The following is a 12813-nucleotide window of genomic DNA, read 5'->3' as shown; positions in this document are numbered from 1 at the left end:
ATGGGGGGGGAAGGTCGCTGAGCACCGAAGGGGATCTCACAAAATCTCAAGGAAAATTCAACTGTGAGGAGACGTAGGCAGAGAGATGTATGTGTGTTTACTATTTCATATGGCTCTGTGTATCTCTTGTGGTCATTAAAGTGAAGAATGGCTGCTTTTGAGACAGTTTGCAAAGTCTGTGCATTCCCTAATTCAACACTTTGGGATCCTGGAGAGACAAATTGTCACTCAGATGTTGATTATAATTGAGCTCTGGGAAAGAGTGTGTCAAAGCTGTGGGGCGTCAGCAGCAGTTGCAGGGTCTAAGCCAGGTCTGTCAAGGGAGGAGAGGTTGCCTGGAGACCCAAGGTAGATAGGAAAACTTCCGTGTTTTTATGTGGAAGAAGACAGAAGCTTTGAGAGAGCCTCACAAGTGGTATAATCTAGGCTGTAATATCTCAGTCTTTGAATTCTTACCTGTAGTAAAATGAAACAGAGGGGAAGAACACCAAGGCTTGCACACAGTGAGATAACAAGCTGTACCATTGGTGGCTCCAAGCATTATCTGGCAAACACATGCACACAAGCGAGCCACAAAATGGCAGTCAGACCATGTACATCATCCTAATTTGCTCTAAACCCAGGAGTAGTAATTCCCAGCAGCAGACAGGCTGTTAGCCCAGGCCTAGTGCCATGCTGCAGTAGCTGCATAGCTGCTGACTCCTTGGAGCATGGCAGAGGGCAGCCTGTGGCTACCTGCAGCGTGGTCAGGGTGGCTCCCGGCAGGGGCCGTGTGCCCGTGCGCCCGCAGGACGGTCAGGCTGTCACCGCTGCCTGCGTGTGCGCTCACAGGGCACCGTGGGCACAAACAGCTTCCCAGGAGGCAGCAGAGCACAAGCTCCTCCGAGGCAGTTCAAAGGGACTGAAATGCTCAAGGGGATCCTGTGGAGCAAACTGATGTAAATGGTTCCTCTGCATGAACTGCGGTTTTTGTAATTTGTTTAGGGAGCGAGGGGAGTGCATTTTGCTGTATGGTTTTGGTTTGCATAAATTCAAAAAGTGTTCGGAATTATTCTTTTCTGAAAATATAACTTAACTGTTGAGAGGGAGGTGAAGGTTTTGTGATGAAAGGAAAGTATTATAATAGGAAAATGGGGGATTAATGTCCACGTTCCAGACTTACTAGGTCTGAAAATAGATGAACTGGCGAGATTACCTTGTATGATTTTACATATGTAAGTGGACATATAACTACCTATCAATATAAAATATTACTGTATATTTACTCTATAACAATTAATTCAATTTTATTACAAATTAAGATTGCCTCAAATTTACATACAATGTGAAGAAAAGTCCCTTTATCCTCTGTAACTGCAGCATTTGGCAGATTCAGGAATAAATAATCTTTTGTGGCAAGGGTATGCCTTATCAAACATATGCAGATCAGTGCTAATTAATGCTAATTAAGGTTTCCTGTCTATCTAGCTGGAAAAACGTCCAAATGTTATGAAATCCAGTTAGTATGCCTATTACCCTAATTGTTTTATATGGGATGGTTCTTAATTAAAATATGTAAATTTACCTTAATTGCTATATACTAATAGAGGTTCATGTTATCTCACTAAAAATGACAAGATGGTGAGGAGGGGTACTTAAACAAATAATTCTGATACGTTTGTAAATAAATGACCTTTACTCAAAATTATTTTTAATTGGAAATTGGCAAAAGGAACATTTTGCCATCTATGTTTCTCTTTAGTTTTAAATAATGTCAGAATTTACGGTTCTTTGTTAGTATAGATCTGGTGACATTGCAGCTTAATTAAGACTACTAAACAAGTCAACATTTTGTGTGTTTACTGTGTGTTTCAAAATTGTTTGCTAACCTCACACTGACCTTCAGAAATGTCATACTTTACAATATTAATCTTTGTTTTCACTATTTTTTTGTTTTGTGTTTTGATTCTTGTCTCTTTTAATCATATGGTTTTATTTGTGAAGTTTGATGTACTGGTGTGCTGTTGCTGGTGCCTGGCCCTCCTTTGCAGCAGAGAGGCTCTTTGAGCTTCACCCGTCAGTGTAGGACATGGACTTTGATCACCTTTGGGGAATAGTTCCCATGTCTGCTGGGATGTGACTGAGGCCCACACAGGTTTCTACACAAGGTCTTGTGTGCCCTCTGCCCAACAAAGAAACACTATTTGAACAATATTTTCTATGGCAGTTCATGGGTGTACAATATTGGCATTTCCTTTATAATTATCATGCCATTTCACACACAGAGCAATCATTTTTCTCCTCTGATGTAAAGAATCTAATTGGATAATCCGCTAATTTTGAGACCTTCCCTGTAGTTGTAACTTTTACTCATAATAGCAGTAGATTTAAAAAAAAACTGATACATTTTAGTTTATGTTTTATAATATACATCAACATAAACCTCAGTTTGCAACATCCATCTGCAAGTATTTCCTATTTTGCAGGATATTGTAACCAATGTTTCTCCAAGGATTGTGCGTGGAACCACTTCAGGCCCTCTGTATGGCCCAGGCCAAGGCTCTTTTCTAAACATTGAACTGATCAGCGAGAAAACAGCAGCATATTGGTGTAAAAGCATCACTGAACTGAAGGCCGACTTTCCAAACCATGTAAGTGCCACTTCATCATAAAGATGCAACATACTTACTTGGAATCTCTAGTTTGCAGGTTTGTGAAGCCCACATATTTAGTATTTGTTCAATAGAATGCAGGCAGCTTTATTGACATACAAGCACATTGTTAAAAACGAGAAAGGCTCATCCAAATAATATTTATGAAACAAAATTCTGTGAAATTACTGTCATGCAGAGGACAGTCATGATATTTTAGTTAGTTGATGGTTACTTTCAAATAGATAATATCAAGAGAAAGAGTTGATCCCAATGTGGCTGCTCAGCAGTTCTGTTGTGACTAATTTTGTATTTAAGATCATATGTGATTTATAATAAGAATTGTTACTGTGAATTGAATTTGATCATACAAGGAATATGTGTTCTTTTCATTCTTAATCCAAATATGAAAGATGCTTATAGTATTTTTATAAGCAATTGAGTGCTCTAGGTGAAAAAACCCAATACTTAAAGTTAACTTCGCTACAAGGATAGAGTTTTGTTAGAGCCTGTTTGGCGGTGGGGAGTATCTGTCTCAAAGGTAATAATCACAGTTGGGAGCAATGATACCAGCTAGCTGACATAAATGGTTTTCAGCTACTCTTCTTGTGAATAAGGACAACAACGTAGAAAGTAAAATTCTCCTCAATCATTATCTTGAATGGAAAGAACTAGAAATCCCAGAGCCTGCATATCTTCTGTCTTGGAAGTTATTACCTCCATGCTTCAACTATGAGCAAAATCAGTGAACATTCCTGAGTATATTGTGCCATGAAGATAATCAAGAGGTTTTTTCTTATTCCTGGTGTTTAAATGTGCACATCAGCAAGTACAAAAGTGTTTAAACATTTCATATTGACAGTAAAAGTGCTGCATGTATAATGTCCTATTTCCCTGGGAATAGACTGTGTGTTTCTTTGCTGAGATTCTCATCCTTTTATTTACTGTGGCTGAGCTTCATCATAACAGAAGCATGAACCAAAAGATAATATCCTATATATCCTATAATATCCTGATTTTGGTTTTAACACCCTTTGTCAAAGTCCTTGCATTGCATATTGGATATGGATATTGCATGCAGGCAGACTGTTGGCCGTTTCTGCTGTGGGAATGCTATCCCACTGCAGTCTTCCCCAAAAATCCCTTACAGCACTTTATGTTTGAGATCAAACCATTCTCTTCTGTGAGGAAAAGCACTAGCAGCATTTCAATAGGAAGATTTGAATTTTCTGAGACACCTAGCATTGTGTGCTAGGGATGGGGAAGTCCCACTCTTCCAGCGTTCCTGGGGTGAACATCTTCTGGTCATCCCTCATTATCTGTGAGTTATTCCTTTGAGAATGTGAATTCAGTTTCTACACATTGGCTATGGCTTCTACTGTGGCATCTTGGTCACACCTGTGTGGGTATAGGGGAAGCAGCACCCAGCAGTAGACCTTGGTATTGCTTACAGGGATTTTTAAAACATGCCTGTGAACTCATCTAAGAACTGTTATATAATTATAATGGTAAATTTGTTGCTAACTGAAAACAGAATTTTGTTCACTGAGGAGAAGTCTCTTGGTGCTTATTTTGAGATATTCTGTATAATTACAGCTTGCAGAATTTTCTTCACCCAATTGCTGTTCACTCCTCTAGAAAGGGTTTTTCAACTCTGTGTGTTTTATTAAAACCAAAACCAGTTTCTGAGAACTGTTTGCGTGAACTTAATTAACAAGCAAAGAATGACATTTTCTGCTCAAATGAAAGGCCAAACAGATGAGGGCACAAGTGATTACAGTAAAAAACTTATATTATCAAGGCAAATTTTAAAAGCAAATCAAAACATAGACATAATTACTTTTGCTGTGAAATACAAGTAAGTTAGAGTAAGTTTTATGTTGCAGATAAAAAGGATATGAGCAAAATAGCCACCTCACTAGAAGATGATCCCACAACAGCATTCTATCTTGTGCCATTGGGAAGAAGCAAACCATAAAGGGCACCTAAATTCCCCCAGCAGAGGCTAGGATGTAAACTGAATTTTGCAATGGGTTGTGCAGAAGAGAACCACCAGTCACAGCTCCGTGGGCAATGTCACTGAGCTGTGGCGTGTTGCCTCTATAAATCAGGAACTAGCGTCTCCCTTATGCTGTCTTCAACCCCTCTAGTGGGTGGCCTTGTTCTTTGTCTCTTCTGTCTTCTGATTCTTGCTTTTAGCTTGCAAATGTCTTTGACTGGCAGTCTGTCCCTTTCCCTTCTTCTGTTAACTTTTCCCTTTGACCCCAAATCCGCTTCAAGTGGATAAGGGAAAAGCTGCCACCAACAGAAACTTGCTTCAGTGCCACCATCAGCAAATAAAATATTGTAAGGGTCCAAGCAGCAGAGAAAGCAGAAGGTGTTTGGATTTTGTATGTTACCCAGTAAAGTATTATCAAAAGCTGCTTACTGGGGTCAACCTACCACAGGTGGGAAATGCATAAAGTTGTCAATTCCTGACTAGGCCATAACTGGGACACGCAATGGTTGAACTGCTTTAGTTAGTGGGGTAGAAGAACTAACACTAATGTCACAACAAGTCCCACTTTCATATTTTATTCACCAAGGAGATGACTGATGATATGGTGTATTGGTGTACTTTTCAGCCAAAACATGGCTCAGAAAATGACACAATATGGTACAGTCAAGAAATTTGTTTACCTAGGAAATATGAATTCAGCCAAATAGAACTCACCTAATGATATGAACAGGCATCAAAACTGTGCAGGAAAAAAAGTGGTGTTTACGTTAACAAACATCTACAAAATGTAATCACTGGGAAGTGGCTGAGAAAGTTGGAAAAAAAGTTATAAAGCCTGGGAGAACTTACTGCTAAAATTTTATATTCGCATACTTGACAATAGCTACAATCTGGCCATTATCTGTGCTGGGAACTGTGAATACTGGTGGTGGCAGTATGTCATGGTGATCTGGTGAAGCAAGGAGCTGTAATCCCTTTGGCATTTGCACTGAGGAGAGCAAGCTTGAAAAGAGCAGGGTTTGAAAATAGTAAAATACTTCTCTGCAGAAAAATGTGTACCAAGATTTCACTAAGAAGGTGATGAATGCAACTGCCAGATAGTCTTTCTACACCTTCCTATAATTGGTGCCCTGTAAATGATAATAAGGTAAGCAAATCAATTAAAAACCTCAATATGCAAATTCGTTTGGATTTCGGTATGTGCAGGAGGTTACAGCAGTACAAATAAAGGCTTTGACAGGGCACTTCATGAAATAGATTGCAGGGGAAATGTTCCCTACCAGACTAAGAGATGTCCATCACAAACAAGCAAATGTCTGAGAAATTTGTACCATAAAAAATAACTGAGATCTTGAAAGAAGATGCCAAATTTAATAATTTTTAATAATATTTAATGTATTAGTATACTGAAGTCTTAAAAGTAAGTTTTTGGCCTCCTAGCTCAACACAAATGAGTTTGATCTTCTGCATGACTCCAGGGAATGTACATAGGATACCAGATTGTCAGCTGTGACACTGAATCTGTGATTCAAATATCAGTGTCATGATGCGTTGAGTTGAGAAACCTCTTCTAGAAACAGTAAGTACTCATGGACCCCCAAACTAAGCTGAAAACTCTTGTCTTAATGTTTGTTCTGCTGCTTGCAGAATGTTGCTGACACTCTCTCTGACAGTTACTCAGCAGAGAGCAGCTTTTCAAGGCTGAAGCTGTTAGAGATGTATTTTTGTTCAACATTTTGTTCAGAATGTCCCAGGAACACCTGTTGGGAGTAGCCATGCTACAGAGTGTGTGAGAACAGATCACTGGATCCCAGGCTGGTAACCATCTTCTTTGAAGCATTGGGGAGTTTTTGTTGGGTTTTGATTTTTTTGGATTTGTTTGGGGTTTTTTTTTTAGTCTCCTGGAATGGTGCAATTTGTTTTTATATTATGATTTTTTTTTTGTACCATAGAAGTATGAAATTGGGCTGCTGGTTTTGTTTGGATTTTGGTCTTTGTGGGTTCTTGGTTTGATTTTTTTAAAAATTTAGGTAACAAACCCAGATTTGGTTTAATTCTACCCTGTGAGTTTAGGAGAAGATAAAGGGCTACAGAGGAAGGAAAACACTGTCTTAACAGGCATATATGAGTGCATAGCTCATACAAATAAATTTTGTTGCAGAAACATGCAATGTTCAAAGAGATGAAGTTATAAGGTGAATAGACATAGATTTGCAACAGTTATTTGGATATTTTGCTTGGGAAGGTTTAATTGGTTTGCCAGTGTGATCCCTGAAGTGGTACCCTAAATATCAATAATATAAATTTATTGCCCTAAATATCAATCTTGTGTTGGACCAGCTCGGGTTTTAAAAACAGGTTTCATCTACAGACTGGCAACAATATTTATCTATTTATATAACCCTTTTTCCTCACTAAGTCTGCACTAATACTAGATTCTTTGATCTGGTTACTGAAAGGAATTGACCAGAATATCTAAAATTGCTGTAGATCTCCTTCGAGACTTAAAATTAAGGGACATTAGGTGGAAAACTTTCTAAGATACAAAGGATTCACAGGCTTCACAGCTTTACTGTGACAAGGTCAAAGTTGGATTTCTCACTAAAGATATTAGGAATAATTTGTTTCATTTTGCAGGTATAATTATAGCTTTTGCTTTTAATGGATATTTAGAGGCCTGTGGGATGTTCTACATAGTATTTGCATTTTGAGATACCAGTCACAGACTTGCTTCAGTTTATAAAATGCTACAGTTCTGCTCTTCCTAGGCCTAGTATAGATAGCTTTACCTTTCCATCACAGAGAAATGATACTTTGTATTCCAAGTACCTACCAAGTACCTACCGTGTGATATGACACCCATGTCTCAGGGTCTCAGGGTTGCTCTGCCCTGAGATTCTCCTCGGGGTTGCTGTTCCCTGAGGTAATAAGGTTTTTTGTCTTCTCTTTGCCCTAAGTGTTTCACACCGAAGGTAGAGACGACAAGCTGAGTCCGCCAGTGCATGTTTCCAAGGTTGTTTATTCTTCATTATCTCTCTGTTCTTTCTCAGCTCTGCCAGGCCTCCCTGGCAGGGTACCTTATCTTAGTTCTTTCTCAGCTCTGTGAGGCATCCCCAGCAGAGCAGGACACGCGGGGGACTGGGCGGATCAGAGAGCCCCGTACCTTATGTACAGTACCCCTGACCCAACCACCGTCCACAATGTACTTTTTATTTACAAAATTTTACCAATGCCTACTACCTATGCTAACATGTCAGTTCTACTCTAAACCAATCTCTAAAATCCAACTCAGCAAAAGATGGGGAATGAGAGCAAGAACAAGGAGCACAGGGGCCACTCCCCAATTCCTCCATCTTGCCTCTTCAAGCCCATATACTAAAAATCCTAGATTCTACACTTACATTCTATGATGAACAAAATACTACTTATTTTGAATTCTCCCAGCTTGTGATTCTTCATACAATGTGGGCAATCACTCCCATGGCCAGGGTTCAGAGGCAGTGTCCTCCTGGGCTCTGTATGAGGCTGGTTGACCCCCTTGTACAGATCCCAGACCCTCCTGTCCAGTCACCAAACCCTCCAGGGTGGCCAGAGGGATGTTCTAGACTCCGACATCAGGGGTCTTGACAAGGTCAGTATCGATAATCTTGGAATAAAACATTCCTAAACAATCGGGTAGGGCCATGCCCATGTGGACCTCACTTGGAATCAACATCAAGCAGTGTAGAGTCACCTTAACAGGGAGGGCACGTGCTGTGCATTCTCAGGCTTATCAGAGGACCTTGCTGAAAGTCCAGGTGCTTCTCCACGTGATCTGAAAAGGACAGATACAAAGGGGAGAGAATCACAAGCTGGGCTGCCTAGAAGCCTGCACAATCCCAGAAGTGCAGAACAGCTACCTGGGTTGCTTCATCTGAATTTTGGGCCCACAAATCACGTTAAAAAAGCTCCAGAAGTTGTTATTGCTGCAGCTTAAACTTCCCAAAGCCAGCCGTCATGGATGCCTGGTAGGAGGTGAAGAAACCCACACAGCAGTTGTTAAATTCACCATATGGAAAAGATCCCTTTCACTACAGAAAACTGGCAGTAGGCCCATTCCCTTAACATCAGAGGAAATCCTAGCTGGAAAGGGAAGGTGAGGTTGGAATAAGGCACTCACACTGATTGCTTTGTCCAGGAACTAAATCACTTAGCCCTAGAGAGTGTGGAGCACAAGAATGGCCATAACTCCTCCATTTCCAGTGACTACTGTGGTGGGTAGAAAGGAAGAGATCTCAGAGCACATGACCACATTTCCTTTTTCTCTTTGTCATTCACCACAAGAAAAAGGGAGGATGAAAAACAGTAAAGAAAAATCTTCCTAGAAAAGAGAAGGAAAAATGTGCCCCGAAAGAACAGCAGACACGTTGACAACATACCTCTACATGTTTCACTCTCCCCCCATGCTGAGGGTGTCCCTGTTGCTCCTATCCTGGTTCAGCTCTTTGTGAGCCAGCAGGATGCATTTTCCCATGTTTAGTGTAAGGAGGAACACAGCTAGAAGCCTGATTTACTCAGTGAACAAAACCAGAGGCTAGTAACAGAAATCTTGATGTATTGTGTCTTCGAGATCACATTTGCTTATAAAGAAGGATTTTTTTTGGAAAGGCTCTTCCACAACATATAAAAACTGCTTAAGCCTCACATGGCCTGAATATTAATAGAGATGGGTCTGAGCTAAAAAATACGGTGGTGTAAATTTTCACTCCTTGAGGCTTAGGTGTTAGTAAAATAAAAAGAGAAAACAGGAAAATTCTCATCTGTCATCTCATCTACCAGCATGTTTTGGTAGTCATGTTGGCTATAGCAGATCTGCTTCACCCTTGAAAAGTGATGTGGAATCAATGTAAAATCTCTTTTCTGGGAGAGATGTGGGGAACTACAGGCTTAAAATCTTCTATCTTTGTATGCAAATTGGTAAAAGCTGTTCTAAAATACAGAACTAGTAGAAAAACAAACAAACAAAAGACTGAAGAACTCCCTTTGTTGTATGTTATGCCTTAAAAGAAAAAAAAAAGTTCTTTGAGGACATCAAGAGAAATTCAGATGATAAAAGTGAGCTTGTGTTTCCAGAAGTATTTGGTAGGGTTCTTCACTGAAGAATTTGAAAGAAATTAAGTTATCAGAAGATTAGAGGAAGAAACCTCACGAATAAATAACCAGTTAAATGTAGTAAACAATGTTAAGGAATAAATAGTCAATTTTCACAATGGATAAAGAGCTGCAGGAAAATTCTTTAGGGATCTGTACTGTGTTCTGTGTTATTTAAAATGTTTATTAACAATCTGGTAACAAGAGAGAATTTTAAGAATGTAAACTTTGCTGATAATAGTATACAGTGTAGGGAGATAAAGATGAGAGCTAATACAAAGGTTTGTGGAGAATCTTGCATTGATTGACTGGCCAAAGAACTGCCAGGGGAAAAAAAAATGAAAGTCGTATGCAGATGGGATACAGTGATACATCTATATGTACAGTGAGTGATTGTAAGCTAACTATACTAGGGTTACAGTAAGGAAGCACTGTGAAAATCTCAGCTTAATGCTGAATAACATTGAAGTAAAGCTTATCAAACACAAGATTTCTAGGAAAGGAAGAAAACAAAGCAAAACCCATCACTGTGTCAGCATGCTGATTCTTTTTTTTCCCTTCACATTTTGAATACACTTTGTGGTTCACATCTTTCTGGATTGGAACCAGAAGGGTGATAGGTGGAAATGAGTGATAGGAGATTCTTCACCACATGGCTCAGCAGCTGTGGAGCTCATACCCGTGGGGCATTGCCAGTCCCAGAGGTACACACAGGCTGAGAAAAACCTACTGGAAAAACTGTCTGAAAGCATCACCTCTGACTCAGGGAATTCCTGTGCCACAGATCTCTTAAGAGCTGGGCAAGTTTTTTAGGGAAATGCTAGTGTGAGCTTGCCCTGGGGAGCTGCTGCTGGTGCCTGTGGGAGAAGGGGGACTGAGCTGCATAACCCATTCCTGGGGATTTTCACTGTCAGTGCACAAAGAGGAGCCCTTAGCTTTGCACCCAGGATCAGAAGCCCTCTCTGCCTCCCAGTTCTGTCTCAACCTTTGGACCATTGTTCCTGTATTACATTTTGACAACCTGATTAGCATGTAACTACATTACTTGAACTGAAGCTGAGATATAGCTGAGATATATTTTGTACTAGTCTGAAATGATGTGCTAAGGGGTTTTTAATTCAAATGCTGCTTCCAATTTACTAAGATTTGCTGTATTTCCAGAGGGTCACCTCAGACAATCCTACATACAGTAATACAAGGAAATCTGCTAAAAATTTACCCAGAGACGGTATCTGATCATGCATGTTCAAGTGTCCATGCAGTACGTGTCATAATGTTTGATCCCAACTGCACAATATTCACACCGGGTATTGTTTTTATTCTAAACTTTTCAAAAATATGGTTATTAGGCTGGCAGAGAAGTAGGAACTCATACTCTGGCCATCAATTTGAGGGAATTTTATTTTAGGAAAGCACATATCTGTTGCTGGAAATCACAATTCGTAACTGAAAATAGGACCATATGGTAAGTTTAGTGAGATTTTTACAATCAATTTATAATTCAGATGTACATGTTTGTGGTGACAAATTAGAACTTTGAGGAATAAGTAAGAAGGTCTTTTATGTTTTGCTCTTGGAAACTACTGCTTTGTTTGGAAACCTGTCAAACTACTCTAGTGCAGAACTGTACTTTCTTCCTATACGTGTTATAAAGCCATGAGTTATTTTGTTTGTTTTACTATCACAACTAAGGTGTGGAAAATAGTGAGTTGTTCAGTAAGGCAGAAGACTATTTCTACATATGCTAAGAATATTCTTTTGATTTAAAAAGTGATTTATTGATCCCTGAAAAAAAAAGAACAATTTTCACAGTTCTCTGTGGACTATGAGCACATCTTTAAAACTTTAGCCTTGGGGTAAGAAATGGGAAAAAATTAAGGCAGTTTCTGAAATATTTCAGCAACCATCTCCTAGAAAATGACCCAATCTATGTGATTATTGGAAAAGACAAACTCCTTAATAGCTAGCATCAGCTGAAGCTGCTTCAGGATGTGCTTTGACAGTTGCTGCTAAAAATTCCTTTTCTGCAGAGATATGTGAGCGGTCATTAAGTAGGAGTATTGATAAAGGAAATGCCCTAAACAAAAAGACAGTATGATTAAAAAGATATTTCTAGAAAGTAATTCTGCTGACGGTGATATGAAGAGTTGCATATTTCTGTTCATCTTATTAAAGTGTGAACATGCAGACTATTATTTAGAGGGAAGAGACAATCTCTTAAAAATCCCAACTGTTTTCTCAGTTTGGTGAGTTACTGTGTGTACAGTGGAGTGCTTCAAAATGATTTGTGTGATCTGGTTGGGTATCAGGACTGGAGACTGTAGAAATGTCCTCCATAAAGTGCAACAAAGGAAATGGCATCATGCATTAACCCCCCTGTATGCTCAGATATCCATTTCGCCCCCTCAATCTGTGCTTAAAATAGCAATAACAACCTTGGTGCAGGGCATTTCCTGGTGATTAATAACTGGCCAGGGTTAATGGCCCTCAGCAGTGCCTCAGGCCATCAACTCCTCCCAGCCAGTCATTACTCCCTGGGAAATGCCCTTTTCTGGGTAGTTATTGTTTTAATATTAAGATGTAGACTCCATTGGATGGAGATGAAATGATCTTGTGGCAATCTTAGAAAATGAATGTTAAAAATAAAATACAGGCAAAATTTTAAAATTATTAAGAATCAACAATCCATCAAAATTAAAATCTAAAGTTTGTGAAAATGACAGAATTCTGCTAGCCTGATTTCCTGTGCAAAATATATATCCCCTAAATAGTCTTCCTAATTTCCATTTCATGTTTGTCATAGGCCATTGGCTAAATTATAGAATTTGATCTTTTAAAATGCACAGTACCTTTGACACTCATTTTACTGTCTGTGATACTATTTTAGTCTTTTATGAAGCAGTGAGCATATGTGATTTAGATAATTCTGTTTTTTCATCTTCTATATTACAATATTTATATTACAATAATAATAGGAAAGCGAATGTGGACCTGATCACAGTAGTAAGTATATGCTGTTCCTGTAGCCCATATTCTGTATGTTCTGTGATGTGG

The 12813-nt window shown here is 39.2% G+C and overlaps 1 protein-coding gene across 1 annotated transcript in view; it reads left to right on the top strand.

The window, feature by feature from the left end:
- The window catches only part of DPYD (dihydropyrimidine dehydrogenase), a 334900-nt gene that overhangs the window by 200649 nt on the left and 121438 nt on the right, over positions 1–12813 (top strand). The window contains exon 14 of the mRNA XM_063407573.1: positions 2466–2630. Within this exon, the coding sequence (XP_063263643.1) occupies positions 2466–2630 (165 nt within the window). The remainder of the gene's footprint in view (positions 1–2465; positions 2631–12813) is intronic.

This window comes from Prinia subflava, chromosome 10 (genome assembly GCF_021018805.1).
Source record: "Prinia subflava isolate CZ2003 ecotype Zambia chromosome 10, Cam_Psub_1.2, whole genome shotgun sequence".
NCBI classification, from domain to species: domain Eukaryota; kingdom Metazoa; phylum Chordata; class Aves; order Passeriformes; family Cisticolidae; genus Prinia; species Prinia subflava.
Note: the sequence above shows the minus strand (reverse complement) of the source record. Positions and strands in the feature narration are given on the sequence as shown.